The sequence below is a fragment of the Strix aluco genome, chromosome 26 (genome assembly GCF_031877795.1).
Source record: "Strix aluco isolate bStrAlu1 chromosome 26, bStrAlu1.hap1, whole genome shotgun sequence".
Lineage (NCBI taxonomy): Eukaryota > Metazoa > Chordata > Aves > Strigiformes > Strigidae > Strix > Strix aluco.
Genome location: NC_133956.1, coordinates 5,385,347 through 5,400,719, shown reverse-complemented (window position 1 = coordinate 5,400,719; position 15,373 = coordinate 5,385,347). Strand labels below are relative to the sequence as shown.

General features: G+C 57.9%; 1 protein-coding gene across 4 annotated transcripts in view; it reads right to left on the bottom strand.

Annotated features, from left to right (window-relative positions):
• Positions 1–15,123, bottom strand: part of PTPRU (protein tyrosine phosphatase receptor type U) — a 76,423-nt gene extending 61,300 nt beyond the window's left edge. For all 4 annotated transcript variants that reach the window (XM_074850697.1, XM_074850698.1, XM_074850699.1 and 1 more), the window contains exon 1: positions 15,010–15,123. In XM_074850697.1, coding sequence (XP_074706798.1) covers positions 15,010–15,082 — 73 coding nt within the window. In that variant the 5' untranslated portion in view covers positions 15,083–15,123. The remainder of the gene's footprint in view (positions 1–15,009) is intronic.
• Positions 15,124–15,373: the final 250 nt, after the last annotated feature.

Genomic DNA, 15,373 nt, shown 5'->3' with positions numbered 1-15,373 from the left:
TTAAGACCTGAGCAATTAAATGTCAACATCCCAGCTCCAGAGGGGGTGGCTGTGGGTGCCCCAGCAGCCATGGAAAGTCAGAGGGGGCTAACCCAGAGCAGCTTGCAAAAAACAAAAGTTTCATCAAAATGTTTGCACGGAGGGCAGGGAGCCTGCAACCTGAATACCCATCTGCAGCAACGGGGATGGTTATACCCCTCCCGAGGGGTAATGGCAGCGGGGCAGGGTCTGTGGGAGCCAGCCAGGACGGCTCCAGGTCCAGATGCACCCTAAAAATCACCAGGGGGAAACAAGGAGCCCCCAGTTCCCAGTCCCTGCGCTGGCTCGAGGCCAGGATAACAGCAGCTCCGGGCGGTGAGATGAAGGCAGCGAGTGCAGGAGGTGCGATTCGAACGCGAGAGCGGCTAAAAATATTGCTGGGGGTGTGACGGTCTGCTCCCCAGGGGCACGATGCTTCCGAGACCATGCCTGAGCACCCCGGAGTCGCCTAAATCCCGCCCCAAACCCAGAGCCTGCCCCAACATGACAGGCAACCCCGTGTCAAGGACAACACGTACCCTGTTACACACCCCACCCGAAACCCCCATGGCACCACAGTGCGCCTGGGCAGAGGGGGAAGAGGGATGAGCGCCAACATTGGGATTAAACACCAGATGGACCAAAATTTTGAAAAAAAGGAAGAAAAAGAGGTGGCTTGAGGGATTTGCCAGAGAGATGGGTACCGCTGCCACCCGGCATCCCCACTCCGGGCACCGCTGCCACCTCCGTGGCACCACAGCATGCCCAAGCAGAAGGGAGCAGAGGGGCAAGTGTTAACATGGGGGTTAAACAGCAGATGGACCAAAATTTTTTAAAAAGAAAGTAAAAACAGGTGGCTGGAGGGGTTTGCCAGGGAAACTAGTACCCATGCTGCTCAGCAACCCCCCTGGGTACTGGTGGCCAGCCAGCACCTCTCCCAGGTACCACCAGGGCATGCGCAGGGCGAGGGAAGCAGAAGGGTGAGTATTAATATGGGGGTTAAACACCAGATGGACCAAATTTTTTTTTAAAAGAAATAAAAAGAAGGCGTGGCTTAATAGATTCACCAGGGAGACGGGTACCAGCGCTGCGCAGCATCTCGTGGGTACTGCTGCCACCCAGCATCCCCCTCCCAGGGATGGAGGGGAGAAAAACTGGGGAGAGGGAGAACGAAGGATTCACAAAGAAGAAGGAAAAGAAAGACCAAACAATCAAGTACAACGGATGACGCCTAATTAAATCCCCGTGGCCACCAAGGAACGTGGCCGCCTGCCCACCAGCCTGCCCGGCTCTTTCATCTGCCTAGTCTACGCTCCTCTCACTTCAAAGTTAATTACACACTTAAACCTTTTCTGTTTAACCTCCTGCACTGTGGGACACGCTCCACAGGCTTCTCTTCTTTTATGAAGCAGCCTTGAAAAGGCTCCGGTGCTCAAGGGCGGCACGGCACCATCCCTGATGGGATCGAACGCTCTGGTACCCCAAGGGGGGCAACGACACCACCCAGATCCTTCAGGGCATCATCTGATGGGGATGCTACACGAATAACATGCCAAAAAGTGGAAAGGCTTTATAAAAAAAGGGTTTATACTTGAACTTCAGCAAGTACAGGCTCCCCAGAACTACAAAATTTGGGGTGGACACCCAGGACTCCCAGGTCTAAGACAAAGCAAAGCCAATCGATGGGAAAAAGCTCATTTTGCTCCCGTCTTGGCTTAGCCAGGATTGGCTTAGCCCCATGGTTGCCTCTGGGGTGCAGCAGCTTGGGGACACACACCCCCAGCACCCCATGCCACACAGTGCAGGCACCAGCCAGGAAAGCTAATGCAGGTGACCTTTCGGAGTCGGGATTTTTTTCACCCCTCACCTTTTCCAGCAGCTCCTGGAGCAGCAAAGGATCAAGCTCTTTACACAGGATAAACGGTGAACACCGCTGCTGCAAACGGAGAAACTGAGGCACGCAGGGGATTTGGCAAAGTCCCACAACCCCAGCAGCCCGTCGGAAAGCCCAGGGAGCTGGGGTTTGCCGGGATGCAGAACCCCGCTCCAGCGGATGCTGGCAAGATGCCATCCTTCCCCAGCACACCCGCAGAGCCAAGCCAGCCTCCCACCACCCAGATCCCGGCTGCTATTTGAAGGCAATTTCCTCGGCACGCTCCTATGGGAACATGCCCCGGGAAGGAAACGCCGGGAGCCGCTTTCCTCCGGGCGCCAGCAGACACGGGGGATAGGGAATACTTACTGCAATTCATCTAAAATTAGATATACTTCTTACCCAGCAAGATCTTGCACGTGACATACCGCAGGCTCCCGGTCGAGGTTAACAACGGATGTGGGATCGGAAACCCCACTTCTATCTGCGGGAGGCTCAGACTCCCCGGGGGGATGATGCTACAGGGGTCCAGGACTTGCTCAGGGGGGGATGAGGCACCGAGGAATCCAGCTCAGCAAGAAAACCAAGACACAGAGCGTGTCCTGCGCTGCAGCATCCCAGCACCTCACACTGATGGAGACCCCCCACCACCCAGGGCACGCCATCAGCTCCGTGACCAACCCCAGCCAAGCACAAACACCCTGGGGTTTGGGTCTCAGCAGTGGGAAAACCTCTAGTCCAGGCAAAGGGGAGCTAAATCCCCCCCTTAGCTGCACTTTGCACACTCAAAGGCCCTGGGGCACAAGCACAACAGGCACCTGCAAATGTTTTTGTGCACTACACACACTGGAGATTACGATAAACACCCTCCCTGTTCCTCTCTGTTCCCTACTTCTGCAAAATAGAAACATTTAAAAAAAATATTACCGATTTCCTGGCCCCGATAAAAGCTGATTAGAAGAATATGGAAAGCAGCTCCATTAAAATTCTCACCAGTAGTTTGTTTTGCTTCTCCAAATCATTTTAAATATTGCATTTAATAGAAAAAGAATTTGCTCAGCTGTAAGAAACATCAATTTGCAACTTGAAGCCTTGTATATTAGCCAAAGAAGCTAATGTGTAAACATTAGCAGCTCCAATAACGCATGGGGTTTAGCCAATGCAATTCCAGGGAGAGAGCAGCCAGATATTAAGATGGAGGATTTGCATAATAAGTCACTTATGCCTGATAACCTCAGTGTTTGGAAAGTGCAGGACTAGGAGAACAATATCCGTCTACTAGCAACTACATAAGACATAAATCTCCTCTTTTTTTTTTTTTGCCTGTTAAAGACTCTGATTTTTACCATAAAGGTGTTAAACTTCCCACAGCAAGTGCCCAGCCCCAGCTCTGGCCTCAGGAGCCTCCAAGGGACCCCGGGCACAGGGACAGGGGGCAACTGGGAGATGTGGATTTGTTACAGGCATCCCCAAGCCTGGGGAGAGCAAATGCAACTGGGAAAAATACAACTCTGAAGGGTTTGCAATGCCACGGGGCAGCCTGTGCTTGGGCAAGGACCAGCTGTGCCATGCATCACCTTATCATGAAGATGCATTTAAAAGCAAAGGGGGAATAATTAATCTTGCCAATCGGAGTCCTTCCTTGAGGCACACACATCCAGCTGCAAAATGCAGCTCCACTTCCCTCCCACCCCCCAACAGCAGCTCCTGGGGGGGGCAGCACTGCTGGGACCAGGGTGCTGCATCACCCCGATGCGGGTGCGACCAGGCACTGCAACTCCCGGGCTGTTTTGCAGCGATGCTGTGGGGCACAAGCTGGGAGGTTTTGGCCCCACAGCTGGAGCAGACGTGTGTATTTAACACCCCATCCAAGTGCTGTCCCCGCACAGCGCCTAGATCCAGCCAGCACTGCTCCCGGGGGAAGGACCAGCATCATCTCTCCATTATTTATACCCAGGTCGGAGAGGTCCTGCAGCACAGAAACACCCTCAAGCTCCCCAGCCAGGAGGCCACTAACCTGCAACACAAGTGCTTTAATAATGAACCATCACTTAATTAACATAGTCAGGGCTGCCTCTTCGACTTCATAGCAAGAAAAACAAGGCAGGTCTTTGGAAACCTCCATCCCACCATTATCGATTGCTTACTATGCAATTACAGCTCCTGGGCTATGGAGCCACCTGGCACCTTGGGGGGTAAAAAAGGAGTCAAAAAATATGAAAATAAATTGGAAAAAAAGGGGGGGAAGCCTGTTTCTCCCCCAGCTCCTTTATTACCATCAGGTCCCCGTGGCCCTGCTGAAGGCTATCCACCCCACATGCCCATGGACCCAGAGAGACCAGGGCCACGAGCTCTGACAGTGAAGTGCTGCTTTTGGGGAACCCCCGAGGCCACGGAGATATTCCCTTGGCCCAAGTTCAGGCAGGGAAAGCACCTGCCCCAGGACACAGCAGCAGCATCACCAGGGAGCTCCGACACCAGCTCCTGCTGCAGAAATCACGGCAAAGACCCAGTTTTCCAAACCAATCCCATTTTGCAGGGGATGAAGATAGGGCAAACCCCCGGTTCCCCCCCACCACAGCCTCTCGCCCTCCAAGTAGCACCCCTCCGCGGTGATGGATATGGGAGCGAAGCACGCCAGTGGGCTAATCCTGCCGTGATGGAGTGTGTGCCAGCGTCAGCGGGGCCGCGGGGAGGCAGCTCAGCTCAGCCGGGTTATTTATGGCCTTTCAAGGCGGAGAAGGGAGCTGCTTGCGTTGCCGAAGAGCCCTCGCGTGGCAAAACCAGCTGGTGACAGGGCTGCACGGTCCCCACCGTGCCCAGCGTCCACTCCGCAGCCCTCGGGAAAAGTAAGAACAGGAGGAAGAGGAGCAGGGAGGAAGGTCGGGGCAGAGCAGGAGCACGTCTCCGCGCAATGCAAAATCCAGGTCGACATCCTCCTCCCATCGCTCCGGGAGAGCTGGGAAAAGCAACGTGGGAAGATTGACCCCGGGGTTTAAAGGTGGTGATGCAGCTGATGTGGGCACATCAATCCCACCCGGGCCCGGCTGCCAGCGCTGCGGAGGCATGTGCTCAGCTAAACCCTTCGCTGTTAAACGGGGGGACAGACAGGATCTGCTGCCAAGTTACAGCCACCAGCAGAAGGCCCCATGGGGGGAATAAAAAGGTGCTCCATGCCCAGGGAGTCCGTGTCATGGCTTTGAGGAGCATGCTGGGTGTCCTTCAGCCAGGTAAAGGTGAGGACATGGCTAATCAAGCCCAAACCTCCCATTAGCAAGTTCGTTTTTACCAGCCCCCAAGTTGGGCTCAGCCACCCCATGGTCAGTCCCGGCTCAGGCATCCATCCATCCCCCAGGCCAGGGTAAAAACCAGCAGCTCCAACAAACTCATCTGAGGGTTTCCACCAGCATCCCAGTGCCACCCAGTGCTCCCAGAGGTTAAAACCTCTTTTAACCAGGCAGCTAATTTCCTCAGGTCCCCCGGGTACAGGCATTAGGTATAAAAGCAGCTGGCGCTTAGGGACAGCACATTGTAAATCCAGAGTTGCAGGAGCCTGCAGATGCCTTTCCTCAACAGCTTATTTATTGCTTTTAATACCTCCCACTCCATCACTGGCAGCACCAGCTGCAAAGCTGGGTTTGCTTTGCAAATGGTCAAAAAAAAAAATCAAATTTCCCTTTTTTTCTGGAAAGCTGCTCAAAGTCCATCCCATTCTCTTTATTCTCAGAGGCGCTACCAAAACTCAGCTGAGATGCAGGCAGGAGCCCACCCCCTGCCCTCTCCAGCTCCGAGGGCGAGCAGGCAGGAGCAGCGCAGCAGCAGGGACACCGCGGTGCTGCTGCACTGCTGAGACCTGGCAGACTCAGCGCACAGAACCACTGGGTTTGAATCCACATCCCCAACAGCAAAACCCTGAGTTTGGTCACACAAGATTAATTCACAGCCAACAGCTGGGGCACAGGATGGGTTCACAGATGGTGCTGGCAGCTGAGAGGGTGCATGGTACCTCTGCCCATCGCACATCCCAACTTCTTCCTTTCCTTCTCCTTTATCACTCCCACGCAGGGACCCACTTCCCCAGCCCCACAGCAGCACCCTAGACCCCCTGCCCTCCCTCTGTCCCCACCCTGCTAGGGTGCCCCTCCCCAGCGAGGCAGGGGAAGGCATCGCCCTCCCTTCAAGCCTGGAAACCCCTCCAAGGCTGGATTTCTGGCATGTCCCCCACAGGAAGGCTCGGGACCCTCCATCCAGCTCCAGAAAAATGAAAACTGCTGCCAAGCAGCAAGCACGCTGGGCAGGGGCTTCACCTGCAGCACCCCCTTCAGCCCCCCAAAATCACCAACCCCCAGCAGCTCTCATCACAGAAGACCCCATTCCTCTAACCCCCCCTGCTGCCACCACACCACAATTTCAGACACTCAAAGGCTCATTCCTGGTATTTTCTTCTCCAACTTTTTTTTTTCTTGCTCCTGCAGACCAGGATGCAATCTCTGCCTCACCCCCACCCCAGTATCCCCCACCCCCCCATCCCACAGCCACCCACAACAGGGTGTCCCACTGCTCCCCCTGGGCCTAGGCATGACCCCGTTGGGACCCTGCTTGCAGCCCTGGCCCTGGGCAGACAGTTTGACCAAGGCACTGTGCTCCCCCCCTGCCCTGCTGCTGGGTCCTAGGGCTGCCCCCATCCCCAGGGCATCCTCAGCCCATGCACTGGTTATGCACTAAAAACTCTGGGATTACATTAATTACGCAGCAACAACTGAAAAATTAGGTGGAGCACATGGGTGGTCAGAGAAAAAGACCCTGCAGCAGGGCTGAAAGTGCACACAGCAACTTGCAGCCCCCTGTGAGCACTTTGCACCCCCTCCCCGCACACATCCTGCCCCGGCCAAGTCCCAGCTCCCATCCCCAACTGGCTGCAGCCACCAAACCCAGCCCAAGCAGGACAGCCCAGCTGCCCCGTGGGAAGAAAGGCAGGAGACAGGCCCTTGCCCTGAGAAATGCTGCTCAGAGTCAGGCAGAGAGCAGCAGCTCCCCAGATGGGAGACCGGGTCAGATACTAAAAAAGTTCTGCTAATAAAAAGAGAAATAGCCCAACGCAGAGATGCTCTGCTTTGGTTTGATACTGTTATAATCCAAGGAAAGCAGGCTGATTGCTGGCTGCAGAAAAATCAATGGGATGTTATCACTCAGCAGACAGCTGAAAATACAGTTAAAAATAAGCAGAAATAGGAGTGTCCTTGGGAAAAGACCCAGCTGGGCAGTGGCCAAACCTGCACCACATCCCCACAGGGAGATGCCAGAGCCTGCCCTGGCACTGGAAGGCTTCAAAAGTCACCCCTGATCTGCTCCTTCCCCAAAAACACACTGAAAAGCTCCAGCACCCACCTCCATCAGGTGCAGAGGCAGGTGTCCCCTTGACACCAAAAACACAGAACCAGACATCCCAGCAGGGACTCTGAGGTGCCAGGAGGGTGACCAGGGATCGCCCACCTCTGCTAATTCAATTAGCCAAACTGCAGCACCTAGTGATTATGTGAAGAGCCTTTATTCTTCTAATTACACAAGGTATTAACATGCCTCTGCTAACGGGCAGGGATGCACTGTCAAGGGGCGAGAAGCTTTGCATGACCTGGGACCTGGCACTTGAGGGCGTGTGGGGCTGCCCTGCACCATGACAGGTCCTTGTCCCCACGGGTGGGCTGCCAGCAGCAGGACAAGGGCTTTGGAGGAGGCACCATCCTTGGATGGATCTGCCTGGACTTGCTACCCAGGTTCTAAAATCCCTGCTATTGAACCCTCCACCATCACAGCTCAGGATGTGGGGGGGAACTGAAGCACAGGGGCCATGCAGCACAGGACAGGGAGGGGGGCTGCACCCTGAGGAGCCCTGCAGAGCATCCCCAAAACCACAGCAGCTCCACAGACACCTCTAAATCCATCCAAGCAAGGAAATGCAGTTTGTCCAATAGTCTGTCCCTTCACCTGCCTTCGTCTCTGTAAACAAGCAGCCACAATGCTCCATCTCCTTTGGCCCATTAGAGAAAAAGCCATTTCCACCATCTCCTGTCAGACCGCAAGAGAACCCCCGGGCAACACCCCAAAGATGAGCCCCCACAGTGTGGGAGCAGCTGGGCTGCAGCAAGGGTTTCATCTCCTCTTTCACACTGGCCACCACTCGCCTCTGGTGACATCCTCCTCCCAGTGTCCCGTCCAGCAGCTGACAGCCTGACTGCAGGGTGAAGCACACTGGACCAGAGCATCCTTGCTCCTCAACTGGGCTAATTAGGCCGAAGGTCTCTGGCATGAAGCACCACGCCAGGCTCAAATCCCCAGGGGCTCATCTCCACACACAGTCATCTGCAGGCACCGACAGCGGCCGCGGGGACAGTGGCCTCGTTAAGACACATCAGGTCATCGGGGTCCCCATCCCCTCGTCCTGTCCTGGGAGAGCTCAGAGCATCTCAAGCCAGCCAACCGCTGCATCCCGGCCACAGCCCTCATTAACTTAATGTCAAAAAAGGTCTGATCCACATGGAGGGTCCAGGAAGTCAGAGCAGTTTACTGGCTTACGGAGGGCTCCCCCAAGCAAGGGGGGCCCCAGCACCCTGAGGCAGAGCCCAGCACCCAGCACAGCCCCAGAGCAGGGAGGGATGGACCCTCTGCCAGCCCCGTGCAGCCCAGGAGAGCTGCAGCCGCAGGGAGCCGGCGAGGTCTGCACCAGCACAACAACTCCATTGCGGGCAATTCTCCAATACTTTTCAAGCCAAATCAAAAAAAAAATAATCCAACAACAAAAAAACAGTGTATGACAAAAATATTCAGAGAGTTGCTCTGGCTGCAACACATTTACACCCCCAGATGCAGTGAAGGGGCAATGCTCCGCTCCCCACTGCATCCCCACCCCTGGGGGGGCTTTCCCCAGCCCCCTGCCTGCCCACAGTCAGAGCCCAGCCCTGGGTGTGCAGGCAGAGGGGTGCCCAGGCAGACAGCTCCCCCCATCAGCGACAGGACTGCCCAGCAAAGCCCCCCCCAACAGCGAGCTGGGGCCACCAGAGCCAGTGCAGGATGCTTGGGGGGGGGAAACCGGGTGCAGGAGGGGTGCCAAGCACCTACCAACCCTCACACAGCTCCTGTTTCCTCAACATCTGGAGCACTTTGGGGTGCAGAAGGGTCAGGAAACAACAAATTTATAGCCAAAGACAGTCAGGAGGCTCCTTCAAGCTGTGAGTCTGCCAGGCATGGGGGGGGGGGGGGGGGTGGTGTCACACAGCACAGCCCCACTGAACCCCAAACTGCAGGAGCATCACCCTCCTGCACTCCCACTGCAGCCCTGCCTCCGCTCTCGAGTGACCGGCTGCTCTGGGACCCTGATGGCTGGTCACCCCATGGGAAGGGCCCCCACACCCCCCCAGCAAGGGGGGGGCAGGGGGAAGAGGCAGCTTTGCTGTCCTGCTCCTGCAGTGAGCAGAGCACCAGCACTCAGATTTGGGGTCTGGCAGAGGTACGTGGGGACAGAAGACAGGGACAGCCCCATCCTGGCTCACAGAGCACACAGCCGCCTCGATCCACCCTCGGATTCACTCTCCAGGAGGGAGAAATTGGGGTGCAAAGCCTGAGCCCCTTAAACCTGTAGGAAACCCATGGGCTACCCCAGGGCATCCGTCCCACCCCACCAGCACCCAGGCACAGGCGGGCACTGCAAACCTGAGGTGTGACACACCAGGCAGGACCCAGAGGGGCACAAAAGCAGCCAAGGGATGAGCTGCAGCTAACGACCGCCCAGCAAGCAGCAACAACACTCCTGATTTCTTAAAAAAAAAAAAAAAAAAACAGCTCAAAAGGGCAGCCCTTGTGAGCCCCTCTGTGCCAGCTGCAGCTCAGGGGGACAGGGCTGACCCTGCAGGCAGGAGGCAGGCAGGGGCTCTGCCCTCACTTTCCAGAAGCTGGAGCAGAGCTGGACTTTGGTTTTCAATCCAGGCAGAGGGTGTAGAAGCCATTCCCAGGGCCAGGAAGGAAAACAGCTCAGGGAACACTCAGGGAAGTCCCTCCAGCACCCACCAGCCCCACAGCCCTCTTCCTCCTCAGAGATGTCCTTCACCCAGCGAGGAAGAGCAGCTCCTGTGTCCCCAGGACCCCCCCTCCAGCCAGGGAAGGCCAAGGCACCGCAGGCTGGCACCCCCCTCTCCCTCACCCCGTCACCCACCCGCATCCATCCCAGCACAGAGAAAAATCAGCAGCAGCTTCTGCCAGGCCACCTGCAGCGGAAAGAAAAAGCTCCATCTCCAGGACTTATTTATTTTAAGGCTGCCAACAAGGAGGCAATTAGCTCTGGAGGACTAATTGCTGGGAATCCTCCTTGTCCGGAGAGGAAAGCCTCAGTTTCCCCAAGTCCAAGGGGGGTGGCTCCAGCCTGGAATGGGAGAGCAGGAAAGCTGCAAAGCAAATCCCAAGCTGCTGTCAGGGAGAAGAGGAGGTTTGGGAATCTTGACATTTAATCACGCAGTAACTAAAGGTTCCCAGACATGTCTAATAAGACAATTATAGTGCATGTTAATAATAGATTATTAAAAAGCTTATTTATGGAGGTTTAAGCAGGCAGATGGCAGGGCTGTGTCGATAAGGCTCTCCAGAGCCTGTGCCACCTCCCAGCTCTGAGCATGCAGCAGGGATTTACCTGCCTCTGCCTCACCAGTCCCTCGTGCTTAACTCTTGCACGACTGCCAAGAGCAAAGCGGCAAATCCCTGGGGGGGTCGTAGCCAAGAGTGGATTTTTATGGGGTGCTTCGGGCTCTCAGCCCCTCTGCAGAGCGAGGATGGGGTGATGGGTTGCTTGCGGTGGAAAAGCTCCATCCTGGGTGCAGTCAAGGGAAAAACCAACATCAACTCGCAGCAGGGAGGTTGTCACAGCCAGGGCAGGGGTCAAAGCCACCAACAAGCATCTGCTTTTGTCTCCCAGGGGATGACCCTGCTCCTCCAAGGACCCTGATCCTGCTGGGCTTTGCTCTGTGAAAGCTCCCGAGGAAGCTGGAATGGGGCTGGTTTGTCTTGGTTTGGACAACAAAGGGAAAAATGTGCAGTTCGGGCCAGGAGGTGACTCACCAGGATCCCTGTTCCCAAGGCCTGGGCAGGTCCAAGCACTCAGAGGAAAATCATGAAATGGGAGTTTTGGAACAAGGAGAAGAGGGCAAAAATTAAGCAAGTGCAAATCTTGGTGAAAAACAGGGATTGCCACCCTCTGCCACGGAGCTGCAGATACAGAGCCGGAGGGACAGGTCCATCCAGGAGCATCAGCATCACTCAGAGCATCCCTAAATTCTGCTTCACCCCCGCGGATGGGGGAGATCCACCAGGCTCCAGTGTGTGGAGGGGACACTGGAGAGCCAAGGGCTGGGGAGCAGGAAACTTCTGCCCTGGGCACACTTGGGCACGTCAACAGGATTTTCCGGAGCATCCCAGCGCAGGAGCCTGGGGGGTGTTTGCACTGTCTGGGTGCTCTGGGAAAGGCCCTGGCACTCCCAGGGCATTAAAAACACACACGTAGGAGCAAGCAAGAGACTCTTCGCCTGCATGGCACAACAGACAGGGGGGGGAAAAATCCAAGCATGAAACAATCTGACAAGGAAAATGTAATGCTCTTGCACATTTTACGTGCGTGGTGAAGGCGGGGTGTGGAGAAAAAAAAAAATGCCCTGGCATGGGAGAGCCCATCGGCAGCCAGGTGGAGGGAAATAAACCCCTGGAAGAGCAGGATCAGGCACCCAGAGAGCACAAAACACTGACCTTGTCCCCAGCACCCCGGGGCTGGCAGAGGGGGCTGCCAGCAGCACCCCGGGACAACCCCCCACCCAGCCCCTGCACTGATACACACAGACACAGCATCCCTCTCCCCCCCTTCTCCGAGCATCCCCCCGTGACCCCCCTGATGAAGATGCTGCAGTTAACGGCCGGGGCGGGGGGACGCCAGGCAGATTTGTTCCGCTCCCCGACCCCAATCCCAGCCCTGGGGACAGCGTCTGCTCAGCAGTTCCCATTCACTCAGCCGAGACAACACAACCACCGCGGGGTCGGGGTCACCCGTGCCACCTCCTGCCAGCCTGCGAGGGCTGTCCAGGGGGGTGACAGGACCCTCAGATGGCCCCAATCCTCCTGCCTGGCCCCCAGCGAGGGGCTCATCCAACACAACCAACAGCCACCCCCCCCACAGCTCCCCCCAAACCAGTCCTTGCGCCACCAACCCCAGCCTGGGGCTCCCCGGCAGCATCAACCTCTTCAGTGAAAGCTGCAAACCCAAATATTTTATTTGCTTAATTGCTGCTAATGCAGTCAAACCCAAGTGCAAACAGCTTCCGCATAGTTATGGCAGGAGTGCCACGCAGTGCCGGTGGCTGCGGACATGGGTCCCCCCCAGCTGTCCCCACTGCCAGCACTGTCAAAAAACAGCATCGGGGGGGCACAGGCTGGGGTACACCTGGAGAGTAACTTATTGCTGAAGTTTTGGGGTGCATGAGTGCAATACAGAGGAGGGGAGCTGCAGCCTTCCCTAGCAGGGGAAAGGCAAAAGGAGGAGGGAAGAGCAGAGCCTGCAAAACCCGCTGCCCCATGGCCCAGGCTGGAGCCCTGCGAGCCAGCCTGCTCCCAACCAGAGGGCTTTAGCAAGCGGAGAGGCTCCATCTGTTATTGCAAAGAGCCCAGAGAGGAAAGGTGGGGCCAGCAAATCTCACAGGTCACCGTCACAGCCAGCTGGCAGCACAAGGGACTCGGTTTGGAGGGTCAGCAAACGCCTTTGGGCACCAACCCCGGGCCCCTCCATGACAAGCACAACGCAGACGGGCACCAACAGCTCAGTCGCTGTGAAATTGTAACGAATTGGAAAAGTTTGCACGCTCCCCAAAGGAGCGAAGAGCACCCCGAGCCGGTGGGGAGGCTGCGACCAGGGTACCCAGTTTCCCTCCCAGCTCAGCCACTTGCTCAGCCGGTCACAGGCATGCCGTGCCTCAGTTTCCCCACTCGTGAAAGGGATCACGCTGTGCTCCTCCTTTGCAAAGGAGCACCAAGAAAACCACCCATCTTCCAAATACCCACAGAGTCAAGCTGCTGGTCCTCCCTGTGACCGGCTTTGGGGTCTCTGGTGACTCCAGAGCACATGAAGATGGCTGAAATATTTTTTACCAGCCCTGCCGTGCAGCCCCAAGCTCCACAGGGACAAGCCTGGTGATGTCCCCGCAGCTGGCGAAACCGCATCGGCAGGAGCAAATGCCAGGATTCATGCAAAAAGCAGCCTGGAAAAGAGGCAGGGGCTGGAAGCAGACCCCTCGCCTCCAGCCAACCCCAGCCTGAGCCTGCCCTGAATCCACCCAGGGAAACACTGGAGTAAACACGCTCCTGATTTACACCCGAGCAGGCTCAATCCTGCTCTTTGCAAATGCCATCTTGCCAGGAAGGAAGCCCACAGAGGGGAAGGGGTTTGCTTGGGAGGGGGAGTCTCCCCACAAAGCCCCCCCAGCAGCGCTGGGTCCCCACTACTGTCCCTCCAGCCCCTCACAGGCTGCAGCGGCGCAGCCGTGACAGAACAGGCAGACACAGCCCAGGACCGGGGAGCAGCACAGCTCAGGACCCCCCCTCTGACACCCGGGGGGGTGAAGAAGCCCCTTCCTCTGACTCCAAGCCCCTCACCAGCTGTGTGCCTCAGCTTCCCTACTGCCTCCTTGCTCTGCCCTGAAGCAGGGGGCTGCTCCGTGCCCAGATCAGCATCTCCCCCCACCCCAGCACACATCCCTCACCCCTCCAGCTGCCCCAGCAAAATATAAACCCTTTCCCTCCCCATCTCCTCCACCTCACGTGAGCTGTGGAGAGTCTTGGCTGCTTCGTATTTCTCCCATCCATCATCCCCCCCTCTGCACGGGTCAGCCTTATTTTGTTTTCTGCTGATGGGTGTCACTATTTATAATTTTTGGAGAAAGGCCACTACCCAAAAAAAAACCCAAAAAAACAAATCAATGCACCAACATGGGGACTGCATGCAGGTGAGCCGTTTCATTTTAAAGGTAAAAAAAATCTTTAAAACGGGCAAAAATACACCTTAATGCACAGAGCATCGCCCAAGAGCTGGAGGCTGCAGCACTGGGGTCCCCTTGGAGCACGGCACCAGCTCCCTTCGCCCCCGTGCCTCAGTTTCCCCTACAAAAAGCACTCACAGCCCCCGATAGCACCTCGGAAGCTGCAAATTCCACCACCCAGCAGCACCCAAGTCCCCGCTCCTGCCACCCAAAGGGGCTGGGAAGGTGCTGTCGTGCGTGTCCCCCCCCTCGCTCCTGCCTCCAGCCCTTCCCCAGCCCCGGCTCGCAGGGTCCGGCCATGCTCCTTCCCGGGGGGGCGGGGGGGGGGGAGTGGAGCAGATCTCAACGCTAAAGCACTCAGAGGAAAGGAGGAAAAAATTAAAAATAAATAAAATAAGTTTAAAAAATAAATTAATTTTTAAAAATCGATGGCGCGTTGGTAAAACTCTAATTATAGCCCCGTGACATGAAGAAGCTGCGACCGGAGAGCGGCCTCGGCCGCCACCTGTTCCTCCCGCGGGGTCCCCAAACCCCCCGGAATCCCCCCGGGACCCCCCGGACCGAGCGGCGCTGGCAAACAACTAACGGATCCCGTCGCCGCTCGCCCGGGGCTCCCGCGGCTCCTGCCCCGGCCGCGCTCCCGACGGCGGTGCCCGATGCCCGGATCCCGACGGCTTCTCGCCGCAGCCCCGAAAGCCCGGCGGGGCTCCCCGGGCAAGTGAACCTCCGCTGCCACCGGGGGGAAGTTTTCCTTCGCGGGGGTGCAGCGGGAGGGGAGGACGGACGAGGGACGGACGTAGCCCCGGTCCCGGCGGGCTCCTCCGCTCCGACCGCGCGGACGCGGGGTGGGAAGCGCAGCCGAGCCCCTCTCCCCGCCCGCGGGCTGGCGAGCCCCGGCCACCGGGGTCCCGAACTCGCTCGCCCCGAGGAAGCCCCGGCGGCGGGACGGGCTGCGGGACCGGCGGAGCCCCCTCCCTGCGCCAGCGCCGGGGAGCGCCCACAGAGCACGCAGGACCCCCCCAGCCCCCCCCCCCGCGCCGTGCCCCGCGCCGTTCTTACCGGCGGGAGTCTCGGTGTCCAGCGCGCAGACCCGCAGGGCGAGGGCGAGCAGCAGCGCCCGGGCGCTTCGCATGGTGCGGGAGGGCGGGTGGGGGGGGGCGGCGGGGCGGAGGGGCTGTGGCCGCCACCGCCGCCGCCGCCGCCTGCGGGCCCGCGGATCCTGCGCGGCGGCGCAGCGGGGCACGCGCGCTCGCCCCGCGCCTCAAATAGCGGCGGCCGCGCGGCGGCGGCGGCGGCTCCCCCCGCCCGTGACGTCAGCGCCGCGCGGGCCCCGCCGCCGCCGCGGGCAGGCCGAGGGCGCCCCCTGCCGGCCGCCGCGCGCAGCGCACAGCGAGCCCCGCCCCCGCCCCGCCGCCGCCGCGCG